The 25745-nt window shown below is 56.1% G+C and overlaps 2 protein-coding genes across 2 annotated transcripts; one reads left to right on the top strand and one right to left on the bottom strand.

Annotated features, from left to right (window-relative positions):
- The first annotated feature begins 454 nt into the window (after nt 1–454).
- On the top strand, nt 455–12096 carry LOC309347767 (cdc42 effector protein 2-like). Its single transcript, XM_081872538.1, has 2 exons — nt 455–933; nt 10950–12096. The coding sequence occupies exon 2, from the start codon at nt 11215–11217 to the stop codon at nt 11881–11883; it is 669 nt and encodes a 222-aa protein (XP_081728664.1). The 5' UTR covers nt 455–933; nt 10950–11214; the 3' UTR covers nt 11884–12096.
- Nucleotides 12097–18262: 6166 nt separating this feature from the next.
- On the bottom strand, nt 18263–24990 carry PPP1R14A (protein phosphatase 1 regulatory inhibitor subunit 14A). The gene is made up of 4 exons (XM_081872169.1): nt 24754–24990; nt 20686–20766; nt 19772–19804; nt 18263–18705 (listed from the first exon to the last, which is right to left on the bottom strand). Exons 1-4 carry the CDS (start codon nt 24973–24975, stop codon nt 18565–18567), a joined length of 477 nt encoding a protein of 158 aa, XP_081728295.1. The 5' UTR covers nt 24976–24990; the 3' UTR covers nt 18263–18564.
- Between the last annotated feature and the right edge of the window lie 755 nt (nt 24991–25745).

The raw sequence follows: 25745 nt of genomic DNA on the forward strand, positions 1-25745 counted from the left end.
CACACATCCTGAACCAGCTGCGTTTTGGGCTGAGGGGCTGCGCTGTGCAATGTCATTGCGCGGGGGGACTGCTGCTTGGAGAAAGGAAGCGAATGGGACCTCTTCCAGCCAGACCAGGAGAGGCTCCAGAATGTGGAGCAGGAAGGAGGGCTTTTCTCTAGGCCAGAACTCCCCCCCCCCCGGCAAACTTGGTTGCTGCTGTGGGGGCCAGGCTAGAACCCCAGCAGCCTGCTGGGGAGAGCCCAGGAGGGTGGGTCTGCAGCCTCCGTCAAGGGCATAGCATCACAGACGTTGGCGTACCTTCGTCTGAGGATCAGAACAGCACCTGCTGGCCTGCCTGGTCCAGGATCCTTTGGGTGTCCTCCTTGGGCTTGCCATCTCCAGCAACTTGTATTCAGACGCATGCTGCCTTTGATACTGGCGGGAGTGCATAGACGCGGTGACCAGAAGAAGAAGAAGTCATGGTTAGCCTTATTCTCTGTTAATTTGTCTAATCTTTTGAAGCATCCCCGTCGGAGGCACTCTGGACACCTTGCAGCCCCTGGGTTGCCAGGCTGGCTCCTCACAATCTCTCCCTGAGGGTAGGCTGGGCTGACAGCAGCAGGTAGTGTAGGGGGCAGTCCTCAGGTGAGGGTGGGCGGGCGTGATCCTGCCCCTTTTGCTTAGATACGTGGCCTGGAAATGGCAGCTTCCCACACTTCCAGGCACCAGGAATGTCAAGCGTTGAAACTAACCCTCTGCTGCAGCTTAGGTCTGGAAAGAGCCGAGCTCAGAAAGGCGGAAGAACACGTCACTCATCTCCCATTGAAGACAGGAGGCTGAAGATCCCGGCCGTGTGGGCAATCTTGCCACCAGCTGCAGACCTCGGTCGCTGCTCTCTCCTCTGACGGTGGCAGCCCAGCCAGCTGCTCGGCTCTTCATCCTCCTAGACGGGTAAGTGCTAGACTTTCCTTCTTGTTCCTTGCTGCCTGCGTCCTTGTGTTGGGGCAGCACAAAGCTTGAATACTCTACAGCGCTGGGTTGATAGGGCTGCACCTGCAGAAATAGGGGGAACAGTCTGGCCTGCGAAGCCCCCAGCATCCTGGTCTCACAGGGGCCAACCAGATGCCTATGGGAACCTGCAAGCAGGATTCGAGCACCAGAGCTTGCTCTCTCCCTGGGCTTTCCAGGAATTGTGATTTGGGAGCGTTGCTGCTTCTGACCATGGAGGCAGAGCTTAGCCATCGTGGCTAGTGGCCTTCGGTAGCCCTCTCTGAATTCGTGTAATCCTCTTTTGAAACCAAGTTTGATGCCTATTGCAGGCAGTGACCGTTTTACACGCGCCCAATTGACATGGCCCCAAAACGGGGTGGGGCAGGCTTACGCACGCTCCTCCGATGCACACGGGGACCAGGAATGCAACTCCCACAAAAACTGGAAGTTGCCTGGACTGCCTCCTGTGGGAGCCAAATCCCCCAGTTTATGCGCTGCCTGAATAAGTGCTTTTATCTCAGCTGAATCTTCCAACATTCAGCTTCATTGCTGCAGGGGAGGAGGAAGGCGGGTGCAGGGGAGGCTGGCCGCCCTGGGTGTCCCAACTGAGAGGGGTGACAAAATGCCAGGCGGTACTCACCGTGGGGCCTGCAGTGCGCCCGAGACATGCGTCTCTCCTGGGAGAGATGTAGTAGCTTGGGTGCGTGCAGACTCTGTTGCCTCCCTCCCCCCCCCCCGCTGTAGGGCAGCTACATGGGAGGAGGCAGGCATACTCCTTGGAGGCCCCACGGACCATCCTGCCCTGGCTGTCCCTGCCCCGGGTGCAGGGCACATGTGCCGCCACAGGCGCCCGATCGGCTTGCTCCACCACTGCGTTGGTGTCCATGAGGAGCAGTGGAACGGACTCCCTCAGAAGGTGGGGGCCTTGCCTTCCGTGAAGCTTTTTAAGCAGAGGGCAGGTGGCCTCTGTCAGGGATGCTTGAGCTGACGTGCCTGCATTTCAGGGGGTTTGACTGGATGACCCTGGGGGGGTCCCTTCCAAGTCTGCAGCTCTATGATTCTTCTGTGAGTTCTAGCCTTGTGAGAGAGGGAGAAAAGCTGTTCTTTATCCACTTTCTCCATTTTTTAACCTGTCATGCTGCAGCCTCTTGCTTGCCTTTTCTCCTAGCTGGAAAGTCCCAAATGCTGTCCCCTTTAAAGGGGAGTCACTCTGTTCCCCTGGTCATTTTGGGCTGGGCTTTTGAGTGCCTGTGCTTTCCTCTCTCAGTGGGGACACAGTCCATTGACGGGCGACCTTGGGAGCCTTGTGTGTGTGCACTATAAATAGCTGTGAATCGGCTTATGGGGAAAATGGGTCAGGAACTTAGAGGCTTTATTGCCTGGGGCTGATTAGCGCAGGGCAAAGTGTTCTGGCTGATCTGTGTGCGCTGCACTTCCTCAAAAGGGAGGGCGTGGCCTGGCTTTTGGCTGCAGGGGTCAGTGGGTGGAGCTGCCCGCCCAGACCACCCACACCCAGACCCCTCCGCCCCACGCCAAGAGAGTGGTTAGCACTCTGGCTGCTGGCAAGCCTGTCTCACAGCTCAGGTTGCAGCCTGGTCCATCCAGCTGCCTTTAAGAATTTTCAAATCAAAGCATAGTTGCTGCTGATTTCCAGTAGATTGATTGACTGTTAACATCATTTGCATCTGGCTTTTAAAAATGTTTTTCTTCTGGAGCAGCCGGCAAATCATGGTTAACCGTGGTTAATCCATCACAGGTGAATGCCTGAATTTAATAAATGGTTTAAATAGTTGCCTTTTAAAGTCCCAAAGCAAAGGAAGGAGAGCCCTGGGCAAGACCAAGGGGGGGGGCATGGAGGGAGGCCAGCCTGGGAATGGCTTCAGGAGGAGGGGAGGGGCCCTCGCTGGCATGACTCCCCCTTCTGCATGGAGGATGTGTGCCTGGGAGCAGCCTGCTCCTGCCTGGGGACAGGGGGTTGTCAGCACAAGACTGAACTCTCTCTCCGCCCCTAAGTCTGCTCCTGCCACAGGTGGGCTTTCCACCTCCTGCTTCCTGGCCTTCTGGCCTTGGGTACTGGTCTCTCAGGCCCTCCTGGAGACGGGGGGACCCAGCTGGCTGTTAGGCCCAGAGCCAGCACCTCCAGGCAGAAGGCATTTGGGTGGCCGGCCTGGGAGAGGCCTCTGCCCGAGTCCTTGCAGAGCCAAGCAGCAGCTCCCAGTTCAGGCAGGGAACACTACTGGGCTGTTTCTTTTCCTTGTGCCTGGCATGTAAAAAAGTACAAGGTGACAAGTCTCTGCCCCAGGGAGCTAACAGTCACACTTCCATGTTCTCCACACCATTCATCATTTCAGAAGCCTCTTTGCCTGCCTTTTCTACCCACCCCCAACCCTGAAACCTTTCATCATAGTTGCTCCATCTCCCTGATCATCTGGGTGACCCTTTTCTGAACCTTTTTGCAGCGCTGCAATGTCCCTTTTGAGGTGGGGCAACCAGAGCTCAACACATTATTCCAAATGCAATCACCCCCTGAATTTGCATAATGGCCTGATGTCGGCAGGTGTGCTTTCAATTCCTTTCCTCTGATCCCTAGAATGAAGTGCTGCCTGCTGGGTCAACCCCCAGCCCTCCAGTCACTTCCTTGACTGGGCTTGGCCAACCACAGGGACATTTCCCAAAAGTATTCTTTGGGCTAAAGTCTGGTTGTTCCACTTTTCAAAAAATAACCGCAAAGCTTTCGGGAGGAATTTGGCCCTCTTGGCTTTCCCTTGCAACGTCCTTTTTACCAGTTTCTTCATCTTTGGGAACTTTCCTCAGATGGAACTCTCGTTGGGCTCTCTTGGCCATTTCCCAGTTAGTATCCGTTGAATTGCGCAGCGCTGGCGACCGGCTGCTCCCAGCTAGCTGCACGAGGCTTACATTGCACAGGAGGTCCTGGGTGCAGCTTCAGATTCACCTGCGATCCTCTCCCATCAGTTGCTTCTGTGACCAACTGTTCTGGGCCACAGTTGTCCGAGGTGTCCAAAAACCCAACCTCTCTGTTGTGGCTGGAACACGGATGTGCCAGTTGCTCTCTAGGAGAGCGCAGTTGAAGTCATGTTCCACCTCAAGATCCTCATCGCCCTGGGTGTTAGGCCTGGTACATCCTGGTACTAAATGAATTTGGGGGCCTGCCCTTGGGCCCTGTGGAGCAGCCGTCTGACCACCTGAGATTCCTCTAGAGGGTCCTGCTGGTTCTCATCTCCTAACCCCCCTATATCCATGCTCTGCTTTCAAGCCAGGCCCTCCAGCTCGCCCACCTTGGAGGCTCCTAGCAGAGAAGCCCCTCTGCAGAGTCCGTCCAAGAGCAGAAGGACAATGGCCAGCACCTGCTCTCTCACAAGCGCCTTTCAAAAATGTTCTTCTTTAACCAGGCCTTTGGGGGTTATTGGGTTGTTCCTGTTTTTATTTTGATTATGCATTTTGTGTTTTCACATTGTGTTTTTCCTCCTGTGAAGGGCCCTGATACCTGCAGGTACAGGGCAGTATACAAATGGAATAAGTCACAAGTAGTAGTAATAGCCAGATGCCCCGAGGGGAATGCTAAGAAAGAGAGACCCCCCCTCCCCTCCTGTGGCTTCGCTGCCTCTCACTGTGGAGGCAGAGCAGAGCCATGGTGAGACGGCCTCCATCGCCCTCTGTCTTAAAGCCATCTAGGGCCTTGCTCTGCGTGAAGAGGGACTTTTCTGTCCTGAATCGTCCAAAATTCCGCTTCTGCTGGTGTTGGGAGAGCAGGGCCGGACTTAGGTTTGATGAGGCCCTCAGCTCCTGAAGGGAATGGGGCCCTTGATATGTCCAGCTGTCCTTTGACAACAACAAATTGTTGCTGGTTTTTGTGTTGAATATATCCTAGATGGTCATTGATGGACCTCATAGGCATTTCAAGCCGTTTGCACATCACAAAATGTGTATTTTATCAAAGTAATTGTTGAACTGAAATACAATTAAGAATAAGCATATTAATAGTGAAAAACAATTAAGAACAAGTATATTATTGAAATAGTTTATTGTCACTTGTACAACTTGTATATAGTGAGATTACACAAGCACCCCGCACTCAGCTTTCTTAGTCTTCATTCCCCTCATTTACTGACGCACACCCACAAAACCCAAAAGTCAGTTGCCCTGTTGTTATCTTTTCATTTAACAGACTAGCAGCCCACGGATAGAAGCTGTTCTTTACCCTGTTGGTGCAACTAATCAGGCTTCTGTATCTTCTGCCTGAGGGCAGGAGATCAAGAAAGTGCCGGCCAGGGTGTGAATAATCATCCCTGAGAATTTCCCTCACTCTCCTGAGGCAACGTTCTTCCACTGTTCCATCCAGCGGATTCATGGGACAGCCCATAATAGCTTGTTATTAATATTAATAATATTCCTTACATCATAGGAGTCTACACAACACAAAACACTGTTGCTGGATGTAGGTTTTATTTTATTTGTTGTTACCTTATATTTTGGAAATGTACATCCAGTGTTGTTTTTTCTTTAATTTTTTGGGGGGGCCTCAATAGAGAGTGGGGCCCTAACCTAGGTAAAGGTAAAGGAACCCCTGACCATGAGGTCCGGTTGTGGCTGACTCTGGGGTTGCGGCGCTCATCTCACTTTATTGGCCGAGGGAGCCGGCATACAGCTTCCGGGTCATGTGGCCAGCAGGACTAAGCCGCTTCTGGCGAACCAGAGCAGCACACGGAAACGCCGTTTACCTTCCCACTGGAGTGGTACCTATTGATCTACTTGCACTTTGACGTGCTTTCAAACTGCTAGGTAGGCAGGAGCAGGGACCGAGCAACAGGAGCTCACCCCATCGTGGGGATTCGAACCTCCGACCTTCTGATCGGCAAGCCCTAGGCTCTGTGGTTTAACCCACAGCACCACCCGCGTCCCTATAGCCTGTTTAGCTTATACGTAAACCCAGCACTGTAGGAGAGAGTGGGAATTTTTTTTCTCCCTCCACTTTCTCTAGGCCCTGCATAACTTTATATACTTCTCCTGCGCTCTCTCTCTCTCTCTCTCTGGCCTGTGCTTCTTCCGCTGTGGCCCTTTGGCCTCTTGGACCAGCTGCCACATCCTGTCCCTTCCTGCTTCTCCCCAGGGCCATGGGGAGACCAGCTTGCTGCCATTGATTTGTGCAGCAAAGGGGTGATGTTTTCTTCTTCTCCCTCCATGTGGACAGAGCCTCTCTGCGCTGGCTGGGCTGGGCTGGGCGGAGCGCCTGTCTGCAGCCCCTCCGGGGAGGGGGGGGGACGAGGCGGCCTAAGCTGGGCTTTGGCTTTGCGTCAGAGGCCGGCTCAGACTCCTCCTCCTCGGACTGGGGCTGGGTGTTCTCACAGGCTCCCTCGGTGTAGCGCGGAGCAAGAAGGTGCTGGGCAGCTCCAGGCAAGTGCAACCCTCGGAGGATGGAGCTGGGAGGGTGGGGAGCCTGCCAAGAAGCAGGGTAGCAGGAGAGAGATGGGGGTGTGGGACTCAGCCCTGGGTGCAAGGAGGGAAAAGGGGTTGGCAGGCTGCAGGCGGGCAGGAAGCAGGAGGGAGGGGGTCCCTTTCCCAAGCCCCTTGCAAGGAGGTTTAGCTAGCGGGGGCAGAAACAGCAACCACACCATCTCGTCTGGTCCTTTGACTCCTTGACTTCCTGCCCTCCGGATGTTGTTTGCCTCCAACTCCCAGCACCCCCCCCCCCGGCCCCTGTTGGCCCCATGCCAGCCGGGTGGCTGGGAGTTGTCATCCAAAACATCTGGGCGAAAGCAGAGCAGAGGTGGCACATTTCCTGGCCCCCACAGACCCCTGCTGCTCTTCCTGCGGAGATGCTCAGGGCTTGGGCACTCGGTCACCTCTCTCCCCACCTCTCTTTGGCTCCGCAGGTGAGCCTTAAATGGGGAAGGGGCTCACTGGAAGGCATTGCTGTCGGGTGGCCAACTTGGGGCAGGAGTTTGTGGTGAGGTCAGGCCTCGTTTGGCGAACGCACCCTTCCCCACATGTGTACCCAGAGATGTGCAGGGTGGTAGGGAAGAGGTCAAGCCTTGCCTGCACCCTTGGGGATGGGTGTTGCTTGGGAGGGGCAGAAACTCCAGAGGGCCCGTCCTCCTCCTCCTCCTCCTTGTTTTGTGCCACTTGCCAGAGGAGCCAGGGCCTCATCCAGACTTGGGATTTGTCGGGGAGCGGCTATTCAGAGAGCAAGATCAGAAGAAGGGCAGAGGAAACTGATTTCCACGATAAGCCTGTTACATAAGGGAGCAAGTGCCGCTCTGGGGCTGGCCTAGGAGGCATCTCTGAGCCCTGGCAAGGAGGCTGAGGGAGGGGCAGGCCGGCTGGCTGGCAGAGCCCTGAGACTTCCTCTCCTCCTCCTCCTCCTTGCCATTGGAGATCGGTGGGTTCCCGACTCCTGAGGAGGGGCCCTTGGGTGCACTTCTGAGTTGCCAGGGTGCCCTTTGCAGAGCAGGAGGCTGCTTGTTTACGGGTGCTGCAATACCTGTACCTCCCGGGAATCTCTGAGGTCTGCCTGTCTTGCTCTGTGGGAAGCCCTAGGGGGAGCAGCCTTGGCACTGGGGTCAAGTGAGGAGAGCCGCTTCTCCCCTGAGCCAGCTGGTGGGCGTGGCAAAGAGGTTCCCTGTGCCCCAGTCACCTGGCAGCAGGTTATTCATGGCTGCTCCTTTCCCTGCCTGTTGACCCCCTCGGACAGGCACGCCAGTTTTCCTGCTTGGCTGCTGCACTATTGATCTCAGTTGCTGCTGCTGCTGCGGCTGAAGTGCTTTGGGCCAAGAGGGTCCATAAATCATTCCAAACGCATCTGGGGACAGCCGGGGGGGGGGTGACCCTGGCACTGCCCTTGGTCTGATGCACCATCCCTCGGGGGTCTCCCTCCAGCTCTTCCCTTGACCTCCTCCTTGGATAACCTTTCAGCCTCTCCGGGGGGGGGGGTGAGGGAGAAAGAGGGGACGGGCGTCCTTGTTTGCCTGCCTGCTCATTTGAGGCATTTGCACACAGCAGTTCATTAACATCCATCCCTCCGTATTTTACGATAACATTTTCAATCCCAAAGAGCAATAAGAATCCACAGTGGCGGACTTCCGGGTTGACGCGATCGGTGTAATGGCGGATTCCCTCCGAGCTCCGGAGGGAATCGGCTCCTCTGAGGACGGGTCTTGCCGCGCCGGCGACGCGGGGACCCTTAGAAACCACAGGTGCGGATACCTGTGGACCTGGTGACTCGGTGGGCACCTTAAGCGCCCCCCCTGACAGTCGAAGAGCCTTTTTAAAGGCTGCGGAGAAGGTACGGGGGGTGGCGTGGTGCTGAGAGTAAAACCGCTACCTCAGTGGAGTGAAGCCGCAAGCCATTCACCGGAGAGCGTCAACTTTCTACCTGAAAATTCGATTGGATACAAACACCCCGTGAGTAGAAGAAAACTTGGACTTTAAAAAAAATCGTTATTTGTAAATCGGGCAAACGGGGGGATGTGCTAAAGGGAAGTCCGCACCCCCCTTTCATACAGACAATTGGAAGCAAGGAGCGAAAATCTAAGATCGGAAAAAAGATTTTATGTCTACGGAAATTGGTAAGAGACTTTAATAACTTTTAAGAACAAGTTTTATTTTGCCAAGTTGTGCTGGAGGGAAGAGACGAACTTTGGAAACTTTTGTGACCCCCCCCCCCCCTTGGACCTGGGAGCGTCCTGCACCAATCTAGCCTTAAGGAATCGGAGTTTGACAGCTGTCAACTGAGCTGTCAAACAGCTGAACAAAGGACAAAACTGTATTACTATATATCTCTTTGGTTTAAAGGTGTTACATATAAACAGACGTGATTTGAAACAAAGTAATAAACAATAGGGTAAAGGATTGCTGGCGTAGAACTTTGAACAATGGCAATCCCCCTAGGGGAAACCAGTGACACTACAATGGCTGCAGAAGGAAAATTACTAGCACAAATTGAGAGAGCCTCTTTTCTCGTGGGAATCTTACAAGAACAATACATGACCTTGATTTTTAAAACAAACAACCTTGCTGATGGAACTAGAGACTTGTTCTTGAGAGACTCTGTAGCTCAACCAAATATGACATCTTTGGAGGGGGTGAAGGAGGAAGTCGGAGAAGAGAAAGTGTGGAAACCTATGGTGCCAGAGAACAAAGAAACCTTTTGGATTACAAAGTATGAAGACATGAGACTGAGGAGAAAAGTGAAGGAGGAAGCCCTTGGAAACTGTGGAATTATGAAAATTAAAGGAGTAAAGAAATATAACTGGGACTTCCTCCTCTTTTCTGGCCTTTATTATCTGCAACCTGGAGGACTTTTGGTAGAATCCTGGCAACAAGTTTTCTCAATTAGGTTTGAACTGGGAGAAGATGAAGTAACTGTAACAGACACCCTTCGAGACCTGGAAACCAGCAAAAAGGAATATCAACAGAAAAACCGGAGAGAGACTGAAATAGACTTGAGGGCTGGAGATGTGAGGAATCCTGGCTAGGAATTTTATGGGAGGATAACTACCTGGGAAGGGACAGATACCCGGGCAGGGAGGGAGGGGGGAAAACAGATTTTTGAAAAACTTTATGATTTTTGGATATTGTAAATTTGATTTATACTTTAATATAAAAAAGGGGAGATTGGTATATAAATTTTGATTGATCTTAGAAAAAAGGATTTATTGCATATAAGAAGATAGGGTAATAATATAGGGTTTAATAAGATGAACTAAGTTGGAGAATAATGAGATTAAGTTTAGAGAGAGGAATAAGAACTTGCTGAATTAAATGGGGGAAGTGGGATGTATGTGGGGGGGTGGGGGGAAGTCATATGTGTTGTTTGTTGTTAAAAAATTTGAAAATCCAATAAAAATTTATAAAAAAAAAAAAGAATCCACAGTGGCTCCTTGCAAGGAGAGCAGGCTTCTCACCCAGACTCTTGGGGGGTCGGCGCTCCTTGCCCTCCCGGCCCTTTGAGGGTACGAGGCTGAGGCAAGCAGCTTTTGCTACCTGGCAGAGCAGCCCAGCGGCTGGAGGAGGCAGGGCTCTCTGTCCCACTGGGGGAAGGAAGCCCTTCGCCTCCATCCCTGCCAGCTCCAGGCCACACCAAAAGGCCAAGCTTGCCCTCCTCTGCCCAGGGCTCCTGCTGTGGCCTCTTGGCCCGAGGAGCCCTCTGGGTACCCGAGGCTGACTCCAGCCTCAAAGCAGGGCAGGTCATGGCCCTTGGCTGGGCACCAGAGGTCAGGGGGGGGGGCTGTGCTTTGGCTGGCTTTCTTCCTCGACTGACTGGCTGGGAGGGGAGCCTTAGAAACCAGCAGCCTCCACTCTCCCCATAGGTAAAGCTAAAGGACCCCTGATGGTTAAGTCCAGTCAAAGGCAACTTATGGGGTGCGGCACTCATCTTGCTTTCAGGCTGAGGGAGCCGGCGTTTGTCCACAGGCAGCTTTCCAGGTCATGTGGCCAGCAGGACTAAACTGCCACTGGCGCACGGAGGACTGTGATGAGTGCCAGAGTGCATGGAAATGCCATGTACCTTTCCGCCACAGCAGTACCTATCTACTTGCACTGGCATGCTTTCAAACTGCTAGGTTGTCAGGAGCTGGGACAGAGCTCACCCCATCGTGGGGATTCGAACTGCTGACCTTCCAGTCAGCAAGCCCAAGAGGCTGAGTGGTTTAGACCACAGCGCCACCCACACCCCTACTCTCCCCATAGCAGGGCTCAGCCCCAGATTTGCTGGGAGAAGAGTCAGAAGGCTGTGCCTTCCCTGCTTCCCACCCCCTCCTTGCCCAGCCTGGGCAGATTGATGTGGCTGCCTAGATTTTGCTGGCAGGGATGAGAGCAGGATGTGGAGCATGGACCCCTGGCCTGGGAATGTCTCCCGACCAGAAAGCCACAAGGAAGGGGATGTGTGTGCAGATGGGCACTGGCGAGAGATCCCTCCGGCCTCTGCCAGGCTCACCTGTGCCTGTTTGCTCCTCCCACAGGTCTCAAAATGCCTCCCAGGGCAAGGGGCAGCTGAGCAGAGGAGCTCCAGGCCCAAGAAAGGTGTCTGGCGCCACGGAGGAGTCACCGCCGCCGCCTTCTGGTGGCACTGGAAGGGGCACCTGCCAGTCCTGTGAGAAAAGGCCCCTCTCCCAGCCACGTCATCAGCTGGCCTTCCGAGGAGCCTCTTAGGAGCAGCGGCCTTTGACCTGAGGGCGCAGCCAGCCCAGCCGCTGAGGGTGACTCCCTGCGCCCACCCCCCCGGAGATGCCAGCCAAGACCCCCATCTACCTGAAGACCTCGACCCCCAAGCGGGGCCGGAAGCTGCGCCTGCGGGAAGTGCTCTCCAGCGACCTGATCAGCCCCCCGCTGGGCGACTTCCGCCACAGCGCCCACATCGGCCTGGACGGGGAGGGCGACATGTTTGGGGAGCTCTCCTTCCTGCAGGGCAAGTACGACCTGCTGCCCCGCCTGGGCCGCTGTGGGGGCTCCCCGGGGGGTGGGGGCGGCTACCGCACCCTCCTGAAGAGCGCCGTCTCCCTGCCCGCCTTCAGCGGCGCCCAGGACCAGGCACCCCCCAAGCCCCCCCGCCTCCACCTGGAGGAGATGCCCAGCGGCGGGGGGCAGGGGCGCTCCATGTCGGTGGGCTGTGCCAGCGCCGCCGAGGGTCTCTCCTTCTCTGCCGCGGCTGCCCCCCACTACGAGCCACTGGCCTCTTCCGTCTCCTTCTCGGCCCCCCCACCAGAAGGCGGCTGTTTTGTGGGGGACAGCGGGTACCGCGCCGTGAGCAGCCAGGAGTGCCCCTGTGGGGGAGCAGCCCCCCTGCCTCGCTCGGAGTCCCTGCTGCGCCTCGACCTGGACCTGGGCCCCTCCATCTTGGATGACGTCCTGCGCATCATGGAGGAATACCAGCGACCTGTGCCCAAAGACCTGTAGAGCACCCGCCTGCCCACGCGCCCCTCCTCAGCTCCACCGGTGTGGCTGCGGCCTTCCTGCTCAACGTCCCTAGAGAGGTTGGACCTGCGGGGTCCTGGGGTGGCGAGGAGAGGCAGCCCCATTTGCCTGCTCGAGGGCCCAGGCAGGCAGCAAGGAGAGACAGGGGCTTGGCCAGGAGTCGAATTGAGGGGGGTCTTTGCGGAAAGAGAGTGGGGGGCAGCTGGCTGCTGTTGCCTTCTGCAACGCCAGAGGAGAAGCGGCTCCAACCACGCCCGGTCCCACCCAAGGGACGGCAAGGAGGCACCACCTTGCAGCTGCCCCTTCAGGCCACGGCCAAGTCCACCTGGCCCAGCCCCAGGACACGAAGGCAACAGGCTCCCCCACTCCAGCATCTGCTATGTGGAGATAGACTTCCTCTGAATATGGAGGTTCTGCATAGCTATCGTGACTTAATGAGCCACTGGACAGACCTCCCCCGTCTCCATGATTGTTTTATTTTGATGGCATCCTCTATTGGAACCAGAGCGATGTTTTGGGACGGTGGATTCTGTGCATTAAATATTGTCCTCTTGCCTCAAAGGGAAAGTGCTCCAGCCCCTTGTCGCTTGGGTGGCCCCTTTCTCAGGTCTACAGACATGCTCAAAGCATTCCAACGTAATAAGATTTGTTTCAGGGCATTATCATAGAATGGTAGAGTTGTAAGGGATCCCCAAGGGTCCTCTAGTCCAGCCCCCTGCAATGCAGGAATCTCAGCTCAGGCTTCCCTGACAGGTGGCCCTCCAGCCTCTGCTTTGAAACCTCTGGGGAAGGAGAGGCCACAACCCCCCAAGGGAGACTCTTCCACTGTGGGGCACCTCTTGCTGCCACAAAGGTCTTCCCAGTGCTTGGTCAGAATCTCCATCCTTGTCACTTGAAGCCTTTGGTTCAGACCCAACTCTCCGGAGCAGCAGAAAACAAGCCGGCTCCCTCTTCCATGGGACAGCCCTCTACAGGTGAAACTCAAAAAATTAGAATATCGTGGAAAAGTTCCTTTATTTCCGTAATTCAACTTGAAAGGTGAAACTAATATATGAGATAGACTCATGACATGCAAAGTGAGATATGAAGAGCCTTGATTTGTTATCATTGCGATGATCATGGCGTACAGCTGATGAAAACCCCAAATTAACAATCTCAGAAAATTAGAATATTCATGGAAATCAGCAAAACAAGGATTGCAAATTGAGCAAGATTGGACCTCTGAGAAGTAGAAACCTATCTCGCTTTGCATGGCATGAGTCGATCTCATATATTAGTTTCACCTTTTAAGTTGAATTACTGAAATAAATGAACTTTTCCACAATATTCTAATTTTTCGAGTTTCACCTGTAGATATTTGAAGATGGCTCTCCTATCTCCATCTCAGTCTCTTACCAGGCTAAACATACCCAACACCCTCAACCGTTCCTCATCAGGCTTGGTTTCCTGACCCTTGATCATCTTGGTCGCCCTCCTCTGCACATGTTCCTCCTTTAATTGGGGCGCCCAGAACTGGACACAGCGTCCCATGTGTGGTCTGACCAAGGCAGAATAGAGTGGGACTATGAATTCCCTTGACCTGAACACTAGACTTCCAGCATTAGGGTTTTTTTGCTGCTGCCTCACCCTGTGGACTCATGTTCAGCTTGTGGTCCACCGAGACCCAGAGATCCTTTCCACATGTCCTGCTAGTAAGCCGGGTGTCCCCCATCCTATATTGGCGCACCTGGTTCTTCTTGTCTAAAGTTCTTTACGTTTGTCCCTACTGGAAATCGTTCTGTTAGCTTGCACCCAGTTCTCCAATCTGTTAAGGTAATGTTGAATTCTGATCTTGTCATCCCCGGCATTAGCTACCCCTCCCAGTTTGGTGTCTTCTGCAAATTTGATGGGCATCCCCTCAATTCCTTCATCCAAGTCATTTATACAGACATTGAACAACAATGGGCCCAGGGTAGAACTGGGTGGCCCCCCACTCACTTTGCCCCAGGATGGCGAGGAACCATCTCATACTGGCAGTCTTATTTTTGTCCCTTCCCTAATGCTCCTTAATACAAAATTAGCCTTGTTCAAAGTTGCTGCACTTGGGGTTTATGCTTTCCCTGAGCTATCCACTGTGACCCCAAGATCTCATACAGTGATGGTATCTGATCTCCCAGGAACCTGTACAATGGGGTTATTTTGCCCCAGTGAGCATCACTTTGGCCAAGTCCCGTGTCACAAGGCAGCTCCCCGTCTGCTGTGCCAGACATCCTCTGTGCAGCATGGAGCGCCCCTCCCAGTCTGCTTTTATTCTGGTTGCGAATAGTTTGGAGTTACCTGCCACCTTCAGACCGATCATGAATAAAAGATCCCAGTACCAATTGGTGGGGAACCCCACTGGCTGCTTGCATTGTTTAAAAACGTTTTTCTTTTTAAATGCAAATTCCATCAGGTGTTTGGGCTGATAATTAAAGTGGTCTGTAGCAGGTGTGAAAGGAGAAATTAACCCTGGATCCGGAAGTGGGATTTTCCTCAGGCCTGCGTGGAAAAGAGAAAGGGTTAGCTTCTTCCTCTTCCATGCCTGGGCTCATCCCATCTGTTACCAGACTGTTAGGAGGATGTGATTTGCATTTTCAAAAGCCTTTGCATTAGAAAAATTGAAGCGTCTGGCCTTACGTGTCCCCAGCATTTAGTGACGCTCTGCCTCAGAGCCATCCTTCCGTTGCTTTGTGCAAACCTCTGCACCCCAACACTTGCTTGATTTGGGGGTGGGGGGCCTGACACAGTTGAAGGTGCTGAGAGTTTTTTCTTCCTGAGCCAGCATGGAAGAGGCCTAGTGGGGCGCAGCACCTCCTGCAGCCACCAGGCGGCGGCATCTGCCCACTTATCCAGCGAGGAGGCAGTGTATTAACCCTTGCTGTGACAGCCAGAGTTGAGCAGGAGGGTTGGATGAGCAATCAGCCGCCAGGTTGCAAATTCAGAAAGCGAGTCTGGGAAACCAAGTATGGAAGTGCGGGGGCAAGAGAGAAGTGGTCCTGGACAAGTGATACCAGCTGAACATAGGAAGAGCGGGGGGGGGGGGGGAGACGACGATACCCAGTGGCAAATTAAATGCCCATTACGGGAAACCCACAAGAACAAACTCCCTCCCTATTTCAAAGCCATCCAAGTCAGTGGCCATCATTGCCTCCTGGGGGGGGGTGTGAATTCCAGCTGCTGCCTGCCAACCCCCACCCCCTTTTCCTAGGCTGGTGGCTGGGGGGCAGGTTAACCCTTTGCCTCCACCCACCCAGAGATAGCATCCCTGCCTCCACCTTGCCAGGGCTCTCGTGGGCTGCCCCTTCCTGGTCGCCCCATTGGGCCTGGGGCCAATTATGTGGCACCCTCCCCAGCCCCAGTGGACTGGAAGAAGCACAGATCACCAGTGTTGATTCTTCAACATCCGCTTTGTTGGACTGGTCATGTGGTTCAGATGCCTGATGATCGTCTTCCAAAGCACTACTCCAAACTTAAAAACTGAAAGTGTAATGCTGGTGGTGAATAAAAGAGGGTTAAAGACTGTCTCAAGGCAAATTTTTAAAAATGTAGCATAAACATCAACAATTGGAAAACACTGGCCTGCAAGCGCTCCAGTTGGAGAACAGCCTTGACCAAAGGTGTCCTGGGCTTTGAAGACACTTGAACTCAGGACGCAAGGGAGAAACGTGCTAAGAGGAAGGCACGCTTGGCAAATCCACACTGATAAGCTCCCACCTGGAAACCAATGTCCCCACTGTGGAAGGACGTGTGGGTCCAGAACTGGCCTCCACAGTCACTTAAGGACTCATTGTTAAAACTGTGTTTATGGAAGGCAATCTTACTCAGTTACGAGGGATCGCCGAAGAAGACGATGACTGAATCTGCCAGAGGCAGTCCGGAGAGCCCCCCACTGCCATCCTTTGCCTCTTGCCAAATAAGGAGATCAGAGCCAGGCTCCCCAGGGAGACATCAGTGGGTGGGGAGCCTGGTGCCTTTCTCCACCGAGGCAAAGAAGGGGCTCACCACCCGCAGCAGCAGAGGGTCAGGCCAGCCTGCACTCCCTGCACAAGGGGGGGGGGCAGAAGAAACGGCTAAGCGCCCACTGCCAGTCTCTCCTCCTTCCCGGCCCCCTCCTCCAGGTGGCCAAGAATCCATTTTTCAGCACCCAGCCAAGGGCACAGAAACATAGGCTTCTTGTGGCTCTCGTTGGGCTCCCTGCAAATGCAGGAGTCGCGGCGGAAGCCTGATCGCTGGGGGGCCATCAGAGCTTTGCACAATTCAAAGTGTTGGTGCTGACCTTGAAAGCCCTAAATGGCCTCAAAGGCCCAGTAGACCTGAAGGAGCGTCTCCACCCTGGACACCAGGGTCCATCTTCCGAGGGCCTTCTGGCGGTTCCCTCCCTGCGAGAAGTGAGGCTGCAGGGAACCAGGCAGAGGGCCTTCTTGGTGGTGGCGCCTGCCCTGTGGAACGCCCTCCCACCAGATGTCAAGGAAATAAACAACTATCTGACATTTAGAAGACATCTGAAGGCAGCCCTGTTTAGGGAAGCTAATTGATGAATTCTTGTATTTTAATATTTTGCTAGAAGCCGCCCAGAGTGATGGGAAACCCAGCCAGATGGGCGGGGTATAAATAGTAAATTATTATTATTTATTAAAAGCCACCCCCGTGAAGGAGAGTCTACCACCTTGAAGGTGGGAGGTGAGTTTCTCTCCAGCTGCCTGCGATGCAGCAAGAGGCCTCTGGGCAGAGGCTGGCACAGGTTGGCACAGCAAACCACAGAGCGCCATTGAGGGAGAAGAAGACAATGGGCACATGTGCTCTTTGGGGAGGGGGGGCAGGCAGGAGGGAAGCGGCAAAGGCATGAATGCCCCACTGTATCTCCGCTGCGAGCGAGGAAAGGGCCGAGCCAGGGAGGCCGCCGTGGGGTTTTCCGCCTCCTCCTGCTGAAGGGGGCCAAAGGGCCGCGTGAAGTCATTGTTTTTGGAAGGACAGCCTGAAAAGAGTTCATTTCCAGTCATTAAAGCTGGTAGTTAAACGGTGTCTGCCGTGCCAGTTGGGTCCGTGGCTGCAAGCTAAGCAGACCATAAAAGGCCCTCCGCCCCCCAGGTCCCTGCTGCGCTGGGGGTTGCCAGAGGAACTGAGGAAAACAAGGCGCTGAGAGGAAATTGTGCAACTATGAAGGCACATCAGTGAGTGCGGGGAAGCGAATGCCAATTGAGTGTCTGGATCAAGGGATGTCCGTTCCCCTCTCTTCTGCCTTGGCCAGGCCACACCTGGAATACTGTGGCTGGTTCTGGGCAACACATTTTAATCTGGGTGATTAAAATAATCCAGGGTCTGGAAAGCAAGCCTTATGAGGAAGAGCTGAAGGGGTTGGGGGGGTGTAGCCTGGAGGAGACTTAAGAGGAGATAGGAGAGCTGTCTTCCCATATCTCAAGCGCTGCCACATAGAAGGAGGAACGCGCCTGTTTCTCCCTGCTCTGGAGGGGGGGGGGACAGAACCGATGAATTTAAGTTACAAGGAAGGAGATTCTAAGAACCAAGAACTTGACCCCCTCCAAAGGTTGTGGTCTCTCGGAGCTTGCGTTGGCCACCTGCCAGAGATGCCTGCCTTGAAATCAGGGTCCCTTCCAGCCCTGAGTCTATGGGGAAGACAACCGGGGCAGGAGAAGCCTGTTTTAAAGCAAAGAAACGAGGCCAGCTCTCTAGGAGGGGAATCCCCCCCACTGGTGAAAAGGGCAGCCTCCCCACCAAGGCTGCCCAAACCCTGACAGAGCTGGAAATGCAGGAAGAGGCGGCCTGGGAAGGTCAGGAGAGGCCAGCGGAGAAGGCCTCCTTGTTCCCATCCAAAAGGGATGTGCTGCGTGCAGCTGTTTATCCTGAGCTGTAAACAAGATCGGCAGCTGGGAGAGGCTGCGTCCCGAAGACGGCCACTGGGCCCACGCAAGGCTACTACCCCCCAGCCCCAAAGGCCACTGGAGGCCAGGCTTACAGCCTCCAAAGGGGGAGGGCAGCAAGAGTCAATTTTGAGCTGGAGACGAGCCCAAGAGTTTGCCCCTGGCAGAGAGTGGGGCATGGGCAGACTCTGGTTCACGAGAAGCAGAGCTGGAGCCCCAAAAGACGCTTCTGGGCACGTGAGGGGGGGCCCAGCAGGATCCAAAGCAGCAATTCCCACATTGCAGGGGGCTGGACTAGACGGCCCTGGGGGGTCCCTTCCTACTGCATGTTTCCCTGATGGCTTTGGGGGGGCCACAGGCTGCCTATCCCTGCAGCCGATGTCAGCAGCAGGTGTGCGACAGGTACCCCCTCCCCAGAAGAAACCCCACCTCCGCAGCCGAGGCAGCAGCTGACCTGTGAGCCGTTTGAGACAGAGTGCTTTATTACAGGATACACGGAAAGCAGACAAGACTGTTCACTGTACAATGGGGAGGGGGTTCAGAGATGCTGCTGGGGGGCGCAGGGGTGCAGCAGCTGTGGGGCTGGGGGACGTCCCTGCAGCCAGATGCAACTGGGGGGAGATGCGCCTCTTCCAGACACCATTGGGAACCTGGTTTGCTGCTGCCACTGGCAGCCTGACCTCTATATTGCAGCCCCCCCCCCGTCCTCCCCCAGGAGTCCACCCCTGAGGCTTTCGGCAAAGCCTTCCGCAAGATCAGGCGGCTCTCACACTCGCTCCTCCGGGCTCCCCGGGCCCTGATCCGCTCTCTCCCGGCTGCCGCCGCCTCCGCTGTCGGGGCTGGTCCGGCGGAGGACATGCTCTGTCCGGAGGCCCCTCAGCTTCCCCAGCAGCTCCTGGATGAAGTCCTGCGACAGGAAGGAAGGAAGGGGTGAGTCCCGCCTCTCTCCGGCCGGTGGGGAGAGAGGGTCAGAGGCCAGGCTGGGCCAACAGCTGGGTCAAAACGGCCGGCAAGGGAGGGGGAAGCATTCCCAAGGAGAGCCAGGCTGCCAGATCAGACCAGGGGCCCATCCGGTCCAGCATCCTCTTCTCAAAGGGACCAAATATCCGTCTACCTAAACCACAGAGCCTAGGACTTGCCGATCAGAAGGTCGGCGGTTCGAATCCCTGCTACAGGGTGAGCTCCCGTTGCTCGGTCCCTGCTCCTGCCCACCTAGCAGTTCGAAAGCACGTCAAAGTGCAAGTAGATAAATAGGTACCACTCCGGCGGGAAGGTAAACAGCATTTCCATGCGCTGCTCTGGTTCGCCAGAAGCGGCTTAGTCATGCTGGCCACATGACCCAGAAGCTGTATGCTGGCTCTCTCGGCCAATAAAGCGAGATGAGCGCCGCAACCTCAGAGTCGTCCGTGACTGGACCTAATGGTCAGGGGTCCCTTTACCTTTAGGAGTCCAGGTAGACTGCCTGTGGAGCTGTGGGTTCCATAAGGACATCAGGAAAGCCTGGCTGCGGCCAACGCCTCCCCCCATCCAGCGTCCTCTTCTCACAGTGCCCCCCCCCGGAAGCTGCCCCCCAGCTCCCTGCCCTGAGAGCAGCCAGGCTGGCTAGCCCTGGGGGGAGGGGCTCCGTGCTTCTCAGCAGAAGGGATCCAGTGGGGGAGGCAGGGGATGCTCTTAGGAGTGACCAGCTGGGATTGGAACGCCAGGAATCCCCGGGAGGATCCAGCAGCCATCCCAGCAGCCACCGAGAGGGAGGGGGGAGGGGGGAGGCTGTGTTGTGTATCTGGGGGGGGGGGCTTTGTGCCAGCGATGGGAGCTGCATCCCCTCCTCCTCCTCCACAGACCACCACTCCTGCTGGGAGAGGCTTCATCCAGCAGGTGCTCTGGGGGGGGGGGCAAGCGGCTAATTCCCCTCCCTCCCCTTGCAGGGTACAAGCCAGAGGGGTCCCTGGGGGTCAAAGAGCAAAGGCACCCACCTCTGTGTCCTTGTGGCAAGACTCCAAGATGCTCTGCAAAGAGAGGAGAATGAGGAACGGCTGGGGGAGCCTGCCTTGCATCTCAGCCCCCTTCTCTGACCCTGGAATTTGGGGAGGGGGCAGGAGGAGAATCCCACTTCTCTTCGCTCCCGGTGCAGCTGCAAACCCATCCCCCAAAAAGCCTCCCTCCCTCCCAGGCCCCCTGGCCCCTCGGCCTGCTGTAAACTCATCTCCCCTTGGATAAAGTTTGGATGCCCTTCCGCTTGAAGCTCTTTTGGTTTCGATTTATTACTATTTGGATTTCTTTCCAGCTGGCGTGGCAACATGGCAGGCGCGCTTATCAATTGCACCAATGGCCTTTACCCCGCGGATCCCTGGTTATTGCGCCCAGGCCAGAGGCAGAACTCGCTTGCTCACAAATGCGCAGAGGCTGGAAATCTTATCATCAGGAGTTCTGGATCCTGCCCACCAGCCTTGGGAGAGGACCGTAAAGAAGCCACCTTATACAGAGTCAGACTATTGGTCAATCCGACTCAATACTGTCTACACTGGCTGGCAGCACCTCTGGCCCAGGCCCACCTGGAAATGCCAGGGACCTTGTGACCTTCCACACTCTGAGACGGCTCTTTCAGGGATCTCATCCAGAGGGGGTTTCCTGCACAAAGCTCCCTCCCTCCAAATTTGGGGCACAGGAACATGGGGTCCTGCCTCAACCTGGGTGAGAAGGCTGCTCCACCCAGCGCAGTCTCCACGCGCACTTGAGAAAGGCTCTGCAGGGTTTTGGACACAGGGCTGTTTCCCTGCCCTACCGGAAGATGCTGCCAGGCTAGGGTGGCTAACCTCTTGCAAGCCATGCAGCTGCCCTGGCACTGACATAGAGTCCCCCCCCCACGACAGCAGCCCCCTGCGCCAACCTGCAGCTTCTTGGCCCGCTCCTCGTCTGTGGCCATCTCCAGCAGATCGTCAATGTTCACCTCGTCCGGCATCTCTGCTTCCTGCAACGAAAGCCAGGGGGTTGAGTTGGGCTCTGCGGGACCAAGGAAGCGCCCCAAAGCTCAGGAAAGGGATCTTGTGCCCAAGCAAGGCCTCACCAGGGACCAGCCCCTTTACAGGACTCTGGAATAGGGGGGCCAGCCACCATTTGTGAAGATCACAAACAGGCTCGCTAGGAGATCCTAAGAACAGAAAATGGGCCAAAGACCCATCTGGTCCAGCAGCCTGTTCTCCCAGTGGCCAACCCGACGCCCTCATGGGAAACTCACAAGCGAGACCCGGGTGCAAGAGCAGCTCTCTCCCCTCCGGTGGTTTCCAGCAGCTGGGATTCAGAAGCATCACTGCCTCTGACCAGACAGGCAGAGCGTAGCTGCTGGCCAGAGAGCCCTCCCTGTATGCTCTGCGAAGAGCAGAGGCCGCTAGCTCCATCCCAGAAGCAACAGCCTTCGTCTCCATCACAGTTGGCCCCTCTCCCCCTCCCAAATGCCCCCTTTGCCACCCTCCTTCCTAAGTCTGCCCCTGCGGCTTCGTGGAGGTAGAAACTGTCTCTCATGCCTTGTCACGCTGCCGTTTCTGCGGGGATCTACGCTCGGCATTCATCACTCCTGTTATACAAAAATCTCCAAATGGGTCCGAACTTCAATGTCTAAAACTCATGGTAGAGAACAAGGATCTGGAGATTACGCTAAGGGTGGCCAAATTCTGTGTGACTGCCATAAAACTTAGGGAACAAGATCAAGATTTATATATATATATATAGTTTTGTGTTTAATGATTTTCCTGATGTTGTAAGTGACCCGGAACTGGTCTGTGAGCGTAATAATAAAATTCATTCATTCACCATCCTTCCTGCAAAGACTTGGCTGGTGGCACCACTCCCAAACTCCCTCCTGAAGCAGCACAGCAGGCAGCTGCCCCACTGCCTTCCTCCAGCCCTGGGCTGCTAAGAGGGGTCTTGCAGAGGGGGCTGGGGAAGGCAGAAGAGGCCGGGCCACGCTCTGCTTGTGCCTTGGCACCCAGCGCACCCAAGGCCCTGTCGCCCACGGAGGAGTGGGTCAGCGTTTATTTGCTTTCATTATCTTCGTTTATGCTGGCTGAAAGGGTCAAAAGCCTTCTGGGGTGGGTTGCAAAGTGGAACCTGGCTATGTACACACACACACACACACACACCAAACATTAAAATATCCCTGAAAAATAAAAGGGCAACATCAGTTAAAGGCAGAGGACTCCCTCCAGGCCTGTTCAAGACCTGTTTGTCAAGGCAGGAGCCTATTCCGTAAGGATCAGGCATCCTGTAGGTAGGGATCGGGCCCTGCCGGGAAAGGCCTCCAACCGGACAGACCTGCACTGCAGGGCCTCCTGATCGGAGGCCTGAGCTGTTGACACGCCTGCAGACAGCCCTGGAAGCCAAGCCAGCCCATCAGGGCCCCAAAGGGAGATCAGCAGCGCTTCCCACTGGGCTCAGCCAGGGCGGCCAGCAGAGAACCAGCTCTCCCCATCGCTTGCCCCAGTAGCTGCAGCCTCCCAGGGCGTCCTGACCAGAGCAAAGGGGTTCAGGGGGAGGCCTGCAGGCAAGGCGGGGGCAAACGCTGCTGTGTCCCGTCCCCCCCCCCCACTGCTGTGCAGCTGCAGAATTTGCCGGCCAGCTGAGCCCTGCTCCTCTCGCTGCAACTCCCCTGGGATGCGCCAAGCCAGCCGGGCTGGAAACTTTCCTTTCATGGCAGGGTTGCGGGCGCCTCTTTTATAGATGGGTCTGGCTCCTCTCCGCCCCCCCCCCGCCCCCCCACCTCGCTCCCTCCCAGGCCTCAGGCTGCAGGAATGCATTCTCTTCCTCTCAAAAAGCCACTCTTTCGTGGGACCAGCTGAGGTCTGCCCCCCCCGCAAGCCACCCCAAAGCAGCCCCTTTGTGGGGGGGGGGGACAGGAGGAGGAGATCCCCACCGACAAACCGCCCTGTGTGCTTGGGATGAAGGGCAGGATATTAATTCAATTAATAAAGGCAAAGTCAATAGCTCCAGGTCGCCTCCAAGAGCAGCACAGAAATGGTCTTAATTATTTTTGTTGCTCTTCTTATTAATCACAGGGGCAGCATCCTTGCCTACTTCCAGAGGGGTCTGGGAAGGGACCCAAGTTCTAATTCTGCCTTTCATTGCTCTGGAATATGGGGAGGCAGAAGCCACACTGGGGGGGGGGCACCAAGAGCAGGCAGGGGGGCCCTCCAAAAGGAGCTGGACTGAGGTGGGGTGGCAGCAGGAGAGAGAGGGGGGGATGGGCAAGCAAGACCAGCCCCATGGCAAGTGGGCAGGGGCCTGTGCATGTGGGGGTGGGGGGTGCAATGTGGGATCCACAGGAGAAGAAAGGCCTGGATGAAAGAAGGGCCACCAAGGAAGGAAGGATCCAGACTCTCCAGCCAAATCAGAGCAGAAAAGGATTCCCATTAGGAGACGGTGCAGAGAGAGACAGTGTGGCATAGTGGTTGGAGTTGGACCTGGGAGACCAGGGTTCAAAGCCCCACTCAGCCATTAAGTTCACTGGGTGACCTTGGGGGACAAATCACTGCATCTCTCAGCCTAGCCTACCTCACAGGGTTGTTGCAGGGATACACGCTATGCCCTTTTAAAATGTGTTTTTCGGGGGGGCAAAATATTATGTATTTTGTGGTTTTATATCTTGATTTTATTCTGACAATCTCCCTGAGACCCCTGGGTATAGGGTGGTATATTATTATTAATAATAATAATAATAATAATAATAATAATAATAATAATAATAAATGGGGAGGAGAACCACGTTTCCCACCTTGAGCTCCTTGGAGAAAAAGGTGGGAAATAAATGCAAGGAATAAATAAACAACGCAGGCCAGCTTCCTTCGCCAGAATCTGACTGGCTGTCCCATCTTGCTGGGACTGGGCAGGGCTCTCTGGTTCCCCCAGTCCTGCCTGGGGGCCTTGGCAGTTCCCTGCCCCTGAGCTGAGACCCTCTCCCCCCATTTCACATCCTGGCACCATATGTCTTGGGCAGTGCCTTAATCGTGCCCGAGGGCAAGTAATCAAGAAAGATCAATGAAGGGATTTGGCGAGATTAATGGGGATTCTGCCCATCGGAAAGCCACATAGAAATATTGGGGTGGCAGGAGAAGAAAATGGAAGGGGGTAGAGGGCGGAGAAAAGGCTGCAGCCCCCCAGGGGGGCCAGGAGGGAGAAGGGGCTGCAGCCGACCTGTTCCAGCTTCAGGGATGCCACACAGCCGGGCGATGGCATCTGGGGCAAGGGAGGAGCAGGCCTGGCTGGATCACAGATCCCTGGCACAGGAAGAGAAAGGATCACAGAACTGTAGTGCGAAAAGGGACCCCATCTGCTCCAAGCCTGACAATGCAGGAATCTTTTGCCCAAAGGGGGGCTCAGACCCACGAGCCTCACGCTCTGCCAACGGAGCTGCTGCCCCAGCAGTGAATGACCAGGAGAGTGGGGGCAGCTGGGTCAGGGCGAGCAGCTCCACCCTGAGGCTTCCTGGAAACAGCGGCTTCCTTCCCGGTGACCTACAAAGAGCCCACGCAGTGGCTGGGAGTTCCGCAGGCTAAATGAGCCCTGCTTCTTCCGTAGGAGGATTCTGCTGCCACTCTCGTGTTGCCCAAGGTTCCCTCTCGGCCACTTCTGAGCTGGGAGCGTCTCTTTGGCCCGACCCGAAAGCCTTCTTCCGTGCGTGAGCCTCCTTTGGGCTCGATGACCCCTGGAGTTCCCTACCAGCTCCACGCTCCTCGGATGCTAAGCCCACACGCCGCCTCCTGCCGGGCCCCTCGCTCCCCAGGGAGGACGGCAGAAGACCCCCGCCTCCAGCCCCTCACCAGATGGCAGCCCGGATCCTGCCCCTCCTTCCCCCTCGGTCGAGGCAGCCGCGCCGGAGGAACCCGCGGAGTCTCCCCGAGAGGCTTCCGACGGGGCGGGCGGGCGGGCGGGCGTCCCCCCGGCTGGCCTCCCTCGGCCCGCTCACCTGTCCCCGGTAGAGCTCCTCCAGGCGGCCGTCGATCCACTTCTCGGTGTCGAGGCGCCGCTGCAGCTCCCGCCGGTCGTACTTGACGGTGACCCTCGCCTGGCGCCGCTGGATGCCCGGGCTGGGCGTCCTCTCGGCCGCGCGGCCGCCCCCCGGAGACAGCCCGGCCGGGCGCGCCGGCGAAGCCCGTCCCAGGCGCCGCCCCACCCGGTGCGCAGCCATCGCTCGCGCCGCCGCCGCCGCTGCCCGACGGGGCGCCCGCAGCCCCACGGCGCCTTATAGCGAGGGGCGAGGGGCGGGCGGGGCGGGGAAGGGCGGCAGGGCGCCCCGCCCCACGGCGGGCGGCCCCCAGCGCCACCTCCCGGCCGGCCCCGTCCAGGCCAGGCTGCGGCGCCGCCGCCAGGGAGACCCAAAGAAGGCTCAGCGTCCCGTTGCGCGGGAGGGGGGGGGAGTCTCCAGCCAGATCCCTCGGAGAGGCTGCCCTCTTGGCAGGTAGGCTGCCCTGGACATGGAGGCTCCATGCACCCCCCCCCAAATATATATACGCCTTTCTTCCGTGCATTTGTCTTTGAAGGCTGCCCATCATCTCATGGCGAGGGATTCCTCAACAGGGAAGGCGCATAAAAGACTTTTTGGCCCCTTTATTCTTTGGGTCCTTCCGAACTGGGAGCCGAGAGTTTGGGGTGATGGTACCCAGCCCTTGGGAAGGGGTGGGGGGAGAAGGCGGGGTTGCAGTAGAGGGCAAAGGATGATTTGGGGATGGGAAGGCGGTGAGACCACTCTAGGGGATGTGAGGGGGGTCTTGAGCGGGGGTCTCCCTGCTTTGCCCATCCCCACAATTGCCCACAGCAGCCGAGTTCTGCCCTGTGGGAAGCGAAAGAGCGGGGGGGGGGGAGCAGCCCGGGAGGTAGGGGCCTCCTCCGGGGAGGCGTGGGTCTCCCCGACCCACTTGTGAACCAGGCAGCTGGGCAGGAAGGAAGGAGGGAAGGGAG

This window comes from Podarcis erhardii (assembly GCF_964252035.2).
Source record: "Podarcis erhardii genome assembly, chromosome: 7".
NCBI classification, from domain to species: domain Eukaryota; kingdom Metazoa; phylum Chordata; class Lepidosauria; order Squamata; family Lacertidae; genus Podarcis; species Podarcis erhardii.

Excerpts from the sequence above, each read along its gene's own strand:
- LOC309347767 (XM_081872538.1), top strand. The coding sequence starts at position 11,215 with ATGCCAGCCAAGACCCCCATCTACCTGAAGACCTCGACCCCCAAGCGG.
- PPP1R14A (XM_081872169.1), bottom strand. The coding sequence starts at position 24,975 with ATGGCTGCGCACCGGGTGGGGCGGCGCCTGGGACGGGCTTCGCCGGCG. Across the intron at positions 20,767-24,753 it reads AGGAGCTCTACCGGGGACAG|GAAGCAGAGATGCCGGACGA; the intron begins GTGAGCGGGCCG and ends CTTTCGTTGCAG. Across the intron at positions 18,706-19,771 it reads CTTGCCACAAGGACACAGAG|GACTTCATCCAGGAGCTGCT; the intron begins GTGGGTGCCTTT and ends TTCCTGTCGCAG.